We start from the raw sequence: 8,190 nt of genomic DNA, 5'->3' as shown, positions 1-8,190 counted from the left end.
GTTTGAACAATGTCTTCACCTACTTCAATGTATCTGAATGTGGTCAGATGGGTGACAAAAATATCTTCCTCTCCGGATACTGATACCAGCTTACCAGAAGTAACAAACTTCAGCTTCTGGTGGACTGTCGAGGTGACAGCTCCAGTAGCATGGATCCAAGGTCTACCTAACAGACAACTATAGGCAGGTCTAATATCCATTACTTGGAAGGTAATACGGAAAGTTTGAGGGCCAATCAGGATTGGGAGGTCAATCTCCCCAATAACCATTCGCGTAGACCCATCAAAGCTTTCACTATTAAAGCATTGGGTCTCATCTGCACCCCTTCAATATTCAATTGTGCTAGGGTAGTCTTTGGAAACATATTCAAGGATGAATCTGTATCTACCAGTACTCGAGCCAGAGTAACATATGTACACTGAATGGAGATATGAAGCGCCATATTATGTTCTCTCCCATTAGGGAGTAAATCATCATCAGTGAACATCAAATAACTACTGGCATTGAGGTTAGCAACCACATCATCAAAATGAATAACACTGATGTCTTCTGCCACATAAGCTTCATTTGATAATTTCAATAGAGCAGTCCTATGAGCCTTAGAACTCATAAGTAGAGAAATAATGGATATTTTTGAAAGAGTCTGGTTAAGCTGATCTACGACCTTGTAATCACTCTTCTTGATGATCTTCAAGAATTCTCTATCCTCTTCAGCAGTCACTGCTTTCTTAGATGAGCCTTCTCCTGCTTCTGAAGGATTTACCTCTTTCCCCTTTGTTGGTTCAACTGTTGGTGCACTTTCTTTGTTTGGGATCACTTCAGGAGCGAAAACCCTTCCACTTATAGCCACACCACTAGCTCTAGCGATGTTAGTCACGTCTGGCTCTTTCAAGATTACTGGTTTGTTACCCACATAAACTACAGGCTCATAGTTCTAAGGCACTGCTTTGGTACTATCAAATGAGAATAGAGCGGGAACATAGATAACCAGGGGCTCAATCTTCTTCACTGGCTATAGGTCAACATTTCTATGATAAGGGACCACAAAAGGCTTGGGAAGCCTCTCTTGATCAAACACAGGCACAATCACAGCAACATCCTCATCAATCTTTGTTCTAGTGAACTGAATAACCTGTTGATCCATCAAACGTTGAAGACAAATTTTGAATTCACCACACTGATCAGGGTTGGATGAACACACCACACAATTATCATGTACTCCATTCATGTATTCTACTTCCATCAATCTAGCATGGACCACTGTTAAAAGAGTCTTCAACTTGAACACATCCTTTATCAATCCATCATCAATTGAACTTTCTATAGCATTGACACCTGAACCATCATGTTTAGGCAAAGGATTGTTCCCCACATTTGGAACATCGGTAAAAGACAATATTTTCTTATCTATCAACTCTTGGACCCAGAGCTTGAACACTTTGCAATTCTCTATTGTATGACCCTCTGAATTAGCATGAAAGGCACACCTAGCATTCTCATCATACCAAGGCTTGTGAGGCTTGGGCATTGGAGGTAACGCCCTAGGAACGACAACCCCATTTTGAATTAGATATGGTAGCAATTGAGTGTAAGTCATTGGGATAGGAGCGGTATTTGCATTATTGTACTATTGATACGACCTCTGTTGGTTTGGTTATTGTTGTTGAACTGGACGTGGTTGATTATTATGTTGATTATTCTGTTGATTTCTCTGTTGATGTTGAGGTGGAGGAGCCTGGAACTGAGGTTGTGGAGCTTGATATTGAGGAACTGGAACTTGATAGTGAGGTACCGGAGCTGGAATAGGAGCGGGAGCAATTGGACGATAAGGCATGGTTGGATATTGAGGAGCTGCTACGTAAGGGTATTGATAATAAGACACAGAAGCAAGAGCCTTGGGTGGTGTCCTCCCCTGTTGATAAGAAATGGCACTAGTGTCGCCCTCCTTCCTCTTGAATCCATTGAAAGGCTTCTTCAAGATTGGTTGGCTGCTGGAACCTCCCTGGATTTTACCGCTCTTCAGTCCTTCTTCTACTCTTTCTCCCATGATCACCATGTCAGAAAATCTTGTGGACACACTACTGATCAATATTTCATAATATTGGCCTTGCAAGGTTCCCATGAAAATGTTAATCAACTCACGATCAACCAGCGGCGGGTACACCCTTGCAGCCAATTCTCTCCAGCGTTGTGCATATTCTTTAAAAGACTCACTGTCTTTTTAGGCCATGCTCTGAAGCTGAGTACGGTTTGGTGCCATGTCAGTATTATATTTGTATTGCTTTGCAAATGCTTCAGCCAACTCATCCCAAGTGTGGATGTTGTTACACTCCAACTGCATGTACCAATCTAAAGATGTCCCAGTTAGACTATCCTGAAAGCAATGGATCATAAGCTTATCATCTATGGCATAAGCAGCCATTTTTTTTGCAATACATTTTAAAATGTATGTTAGGACATGTGAGGCCTTTGTATTTTTCAAATTCTGGCGTTTTGAATTTTGGAGGAATCACCACGTCTGGGACCAAACACATCTCCAAGGCACTCAATCGGGTTGAGTTATGTCCTTCCAAGATTCTTAGCTTTTCGGCCAGCGCACGACACATCAGGATAGCCTCAGAATCTTGGACAGTAGTAGGGATGACCATTGGAGTAGCTCCATTATAATTCTGCATTTCAAACTCATCCTGGAGCTCCTCATCAGTGTGAGGAATGACCACTTGATTGACCACTGGAGGTCCTTGCGCAGCGAGTCCATCAGCTACTCCAGAATTATGTGCAGGTGGAGGCACATGGGTTCTTTCAAGCGGTGGAACAAAACCTGGAGGAAGACCATAGATAACCGGATTTGGAATGGGAACTGAAGGTCCTGGATGGAGAGCAACCCCTTGAACTAGAGCATCGTTCCTTGCGGCAGCGGCAACACGAGCGTCTTCTTCCCTTCTAGCCAGAGCTTGTATAGCCTCAAAGATTTGCTCAATTTTGCTTTTGACAGAGTCCATCTCCTCTCTGAAGGCAACTTGTTCTTCTCGAACTACATCCATGATTCTTCTTGTGATGGAGCGAGTAGCGTATGCACGTTGAGGAATCAGCTTGAACTACTGGAGACGAGGAAAAATGGAATGAGTTTTTGTTTTGAGAAATGAAATGCATGATGCATATGTTAATGCACGTGGATTTAAAAATGCCTTTTATGCTTATGTTCAATTTTATTTTTAGAGAACCGTGTTAGATTTCTTGTTATTTAGCAAGCATTTGAAGAGATCACGGGGAATAAAACAAGAATGGAACCAAACTTTTTGTACAAAAGAACTCAAAATCATTTATTCATTCAATTCACAGCAGAGTACAAGGATTGAGTACAAATTCTTTCAAACATAAAGGAAAGTACAACATAAAAAAAAGGTCAAACTGCAGGCTTCTGTTTGTTGAGATCTTCCAACTCTCCCTTGAACCTTTTCATCATGTCTTCACAAAGATAAATAAAGTCCGTCACTGAAGGAGGGATGTTGTAATCGTCTATGTCTTCCAGAGCACATCTTAGCATCAAAGGCACCTCATTGGCCATGCCATTGCAGAAGTCTATCAAACTGGCAAACTTGTCTCGATACTCATTTCTTTGTTCATGTAAAAACTGGATGGTTTCCTCGCAGGCTTAAAAAAAAACATTCACATTTTCCCTTGCATTCATCCAATCTTCACCTTCTCATAGCAAAGAATCATATCGGCCTCTCCAGTATCGCTCCCACTCATTAGCATTCTCAGCCTCTTGGCACTTTCCTTTCCACATATCAGGTGTAATCTGAGCAGCAGCCAAAGCACTCTCTTTACTACGGCGTTCTCTTTCTGCCCTTTCTTTTGATTCACAAAGTGAAGCACTGAGGTCGGCTATCTCAACCTCAAGTGTCTCTCTTATCTCCTTCTTTTGTTTTGTGGAGAGCTTCCACCATTTCTCTTTTTCACGACAACCCCTCTCAGCCTCTTTCAGTTAGCTTTTGACGGTATTCAAACAGTTGTCAGCCTAATCCAACCCATGCTTGACTCTTTGTCTCTTATACTCTTCCTTATCCACCTTTTCCACATTTACCTGAAGCTGCGTTTTATTCCTCTCAAGTTTCCATTTAAACTCATTCTTTTCATTAGTGACCACGTGTAGGTTCTTCAACAACTCTTCATTTTCCTTTGTAAGTTTCTCTAAAGAATCTCGGAGTCCTTCTGCCTCCTCAATTGGGACATGAGTAGGTTTAGGCTCGGGAAGAAGACTAGACGTCTCTATTTTGAAAGGCATCTTGATTGATCTTACTCTTTCTTTTATCCATTGAAAGTATGGCTCTTTGGTGATACAGTTCTTCTTTCCTGGGTCAACCGTACCTTTCCTGTTGACCTTTTCCCATGCCTTCTTGATCCTTGCAAACAAAGCCAGATTCTCAACTCCTAGGTCATGTAGCAAAAAAGCTTCCAAAAACTTCTCCTCAGAAGGTCCCTCCATTGGGTACCCAAGTTGTCTCATGTATAAGACTGGATTAGCATTAATGCAACCTCGAGTACCAATGAGTGGTATGTTGGGGAAGTCCCCACAACTGGATATGATTTCTGTACCATCACACTCCCTAGAGTACCAGGAAATATCGTTGGATCGGAGTGATCCCAACCTCTGGGGCCAACTAGCATCCTCTTGATCCATAAAGGGACCCTTATTTGGAAGATGGGTTTGCAACCATGTGTACAATAGAGGGGCGCAACAAGCAACCATTCCTCCCTTATTTGCATTTCTCCAAGTCAGATAATAGAACACATCAGCAAGAAGGGTAGGCACTGGACTCTTCATGAGGAAGTTGCAAATGGCAGTCATGTCTACAAAATCGTCAAAGTTTGGGAACAGAATGATTCCATAAATAGCCAAGGCAATAGTAGCGTAGCAAGCCTCCTAACTTTGGGCCTCCAACAGGGTGTAAGCTCTCTCTATAAGAAAATTGAGTGGAAACCCTTTGGTATTTCCTTTCACTCCCAGGTTTGCAGTAACCTCCTTCTTATGCATGTGAAGGGCAGTAGCTATAACTTCATGTTCCAAGATCCCTTCAACACCCATAAATGGAAGTTTGTTTTTTATGGGAATACCAACAAGATGTTCAAATTCCTCCAACATTGGTGCTATTCGAAAATCCTGGAAGGTGAAACATCTCATTGGCAAATCATAGAATTGGGCCAAGGTCAAAAGTACTAGTGGGTCTGCTTCTTTGTTCAAGAGACTGAGTAGATTTCCATAATCCTTCCCAAAGTTGATCTTGTAGACTGGATGGAGCTGAGAAACCAATTCTTGTAGAACGTCTAATTTAGGATCTTTGAACTTGTATGAGTACATGTTTCTCTTGTTCGATCATATACTCTCTAAATGCTTATAACACTGATCCTCTAGTTCCCTGGAAACAAAATGCAAATGTTATGTTTTGATTATGTGATGAACGTGCATGGTTTTAGAGTTACAGGTAACATCAAACTCAAGTTGGGAAGAGTAACAGGAAAAAACGGGTATCTCCATGGGTAGGCTCTATGGTTGATAGGTTCCCAGAGTCATGGATCCTTCTTGAGAATATTAGTGTCATGACGAAGGCTCGTCGGACAATAATACCCTCAAAATGATCTCTTCTAGGTGAGGTCTTCGTATTGTCCCAATGAGGAAGGCTCCTCGTGGGCCAATACTACACAACCATCGATTCCAAGGTTCTAAAAAGGTCCCTAGAGTCACTGATTGCACATGAAAACGTTATCGCCATGACGAAGGCTCGTCAGGCAATAACATCTCCAAGAGAATCTACTCTATGCGGGGTCTTCGTATTGTCCCAATGAGGAAGGCTCCTCGTGGGCCAATACTACACAACCACCATCTTAATCCTATGTTTTTTCTCAGACTCGGGTAGAGAGCTTATCTCACAAAGCACGAATAAACAGATATCCCCACAAATGCCAATGAGAACCAATAAACAGATCATAGATAACAATACAATGAGATATCAACAAAAAGAAGATAGAAAAATAAATCAAACAAAGCTAACACTAAACACAAATAAAACTAAGCTAGGTCTGACTCTCTCTAGCTTGGAGCTATGTTCCCCAGCAGAGTCGTCAGCTGCCGCATCTCAAAAACCCATGAAAAGATGTCCGAACAGAGTCGCCACCGAACTTTATTTATTCCAATGAAGGAAAGGGAAAATATCGATAAAACCCATGAAAAAACAAAAATAAAATGGTCGTCGCAACCAAATTCGGGTTCAGGAGTCGGTTATGCAAGGGGAAGGTATTAGCACCCCTCACATCTGTTGTACTCAACGGGAACCACTTAGTTAAATTTGCAATAGAGTGTTAGCTAATGTTAAATGTTATCTTCTAATTTATGAGAGAGAGAAAAGAAAGGAAGAAAATAAAGACTTAGTGTTTTTTAATATTAATGTGCCTGACAAGATTTCGCAATCCTGCTCCTATGTATCTTCAGGTGCTATGAAGAACTCAAGGCATACGTAGTTCTACCCAAAGAGAACTACTTGGTGGATTGCTTTTAAAGAGAGTGATGCTTGGATCACATTTGAGCGATTAAACCTTTACTTGTTGCTCGCATTTGGAGGCTGAAGTCTTTGTTTGTTTTGCATCAAAATGGATGTTGCATACTCTTTTTTGAAAATGTTTTCGTGGTCGCGCAAGGGCGGAAAATAAGTTTGATTGGTTTGAGTGTTTTGTTTGGATGATGATTACTCGAATTTCCGAGTAAGGCTACTCGTATCCAAGTACTCGAGAAGAGGAATAGAAGGCTCTAGACCATCTCCCTTTTCATCCTTAATTCCAAAAGGATTTAAATAAGGCTAATGTATTTTGGACGAACGACAAATACTTGAATGGCCGAGTAAGGCTACTCGTATCCAAGTACTAGGGGAAGGGAAGGGAAGGGAAGGCTTCAGACCACCTCCTTTTTCGTCCAAGTTTGTTACGAAAATTAGTTTTACTTAAAGTTTGATTATGAAAATAATTTGGATGTGGCAGGGGTTAGAAGTTTTTTTAACAAATGACAATTGCTCGAATGGCCGAGAAAGGCAACTCGTATCCAAGTAATTGAGGAGAGGAATCGAAGGCTCGAGATCATCCCCCTTTTCATCTTTAATGAAATGGTGTTTAATTGCAATTAAGTATTTTGGATTTTTATTAGAAAAAAGACACTCGATGTTAGATCGAGGTTTAAATATTTGCATTTGAATCGACACAAATGAAATGATTTGAATATTTTGAAAATGATGGAAAACTGGATATGAAAATGATTCTAATTTTTTTTTGAAAATTGCTCGACGTTGGATCGAGTATTTGATTTTTGTTCTTTTTGAAAGTGCTGATTATAATCTTCGAATTAACGATCAACCGATATAATAAAGTAAATGAAAGCGGTAAATTTATTACACATTTTGGAAATGGGGGTACATTTTACTGAATTAGGATACAACATAATAATTAAATCATATCAGCTTTGAAAGTCAGTTTGTAAAAATAAAAGAATCTTGTTGTAAGAAGGCCCAAGAGAAAGCCAAGGGACTCGAAATAAAAATCATAAATTAAACTAAAAGAAATTTAACGCTATGTTAAGCAACCTTAAAGTGATTAATGTATGAATCACCCTATCTGAGGCCAATCAAAAAAACTCTATGCGTTTTAGCAATTTCTGAAATTAAATTGAATTTTTAACTCCAAAATTACAATGCAATAAAAGATAGCGAAAATACAATAGCAACACATGCATTATCCAACAATAAAACCGCATTACTACAAAATCAAAATAAAGTTCAAATAAAATAAAATGGAAAAACTATTATAATACACTATATATATATATATATATATATATATATATATATATATATATATATATATATATATATATATATATCTTAAAACTCTAACTCAAATGTCTATGTATAAAAAACTGAAAGAATATATATTATAAAATTAACTATATAAAAAAAGAAAGTAAAAACTAACATTATATACGTTTCTTAAAACTTGTACTATATCTAAAGAACATTTAAATAAAGTAATATATAAATAAAGACACAATAAATATATATATATATATATATATATATATATATATATATATATATATATATATATATATATAAATGCAATATATATGCATATGCATCTTCGAGGTAT

The 8,190-nt window shown here is 39.0% G+C and overlaps 3 protein-coding genes across 3 annotated transcripts; all 3 read right to left on the bottom strand.

Annotated features, from left to right (window-relative positions):
- Window positions 1-235: 235 nt before the first annotated feature.
- LOC127078508 (uncharacterized) lies at window positions 236-1,597 on the bottom strand. The gene is made up of 2 exons (XM_051018955.1): window positions 1,043-1,597; window positions 236-934 (listed from the first exon to the last, which is right to left on the bottom strand). The coding sequence occupies exons 1-2, from the start codon at window positions 1,595-1,597 to the stop codon at window positions 236-238; spliced, it is 1,254 nt and encodes a 417-aa protein (XP_050874912.1).
- Window positions 1,598-1,654: 57 nt separating this feature from the next.
- Window positions 1,655-2,056, bottom strand: LOC127078507 (alpha/beta-gliadin clone PW1215-like). The gene has a single exon (XM_051018954.1). The coding sequence runs from the start codon at window positions 2,054-2,056 to the stop codon at window positions 1,655-1,657; it is 402 nt and encodes a 133-aa protein (XP_050874911.1).
- A 1,650-nt stretch (window positions 2,057-3,706) lies between these two features.
- On the bottom strand, window positions 3,707-4,852 carry LOC127078506 (uncharacterized). Its single transcript, XM_051018953.1, has 2 exons — window positions 4,088-4,852; window positions 3,707-3,979 (listed from the first exon to the last, which is right to left on the bottom strand). Exons 1-2 carry the CDS (start codon window positions 4,850-4,852, stop codon window positions 3,707-3,709), a joined length of 1,038 nt encoding a protein of 345 aa, XP_050874910.1.
- Window positions 4,853-8,190: the final 3,338 nt, after the last annotated feature.

The sequence above is a fragment of the Lathyrus oleraceus genome, chromosome 5 (assembly GCF_024323335.1).
Source record: "Lathyrus oleraceus cultivar Zhongwan6 chromosome 5, CAAS_Psat_ZW6_1.0, whole genome shotgun sequence".
NCBI classification, from domain to species: domain Eukaryota; kingdom Viridiplantae; phylum Streptophyta; class Magnoliopsida; order Fabales; family Fabaceae; genus Lathyrus; species Lathyrus oleraceus.
This window is presented reverse-complemented; position numbering and strand designations above follow the sequence as displayed.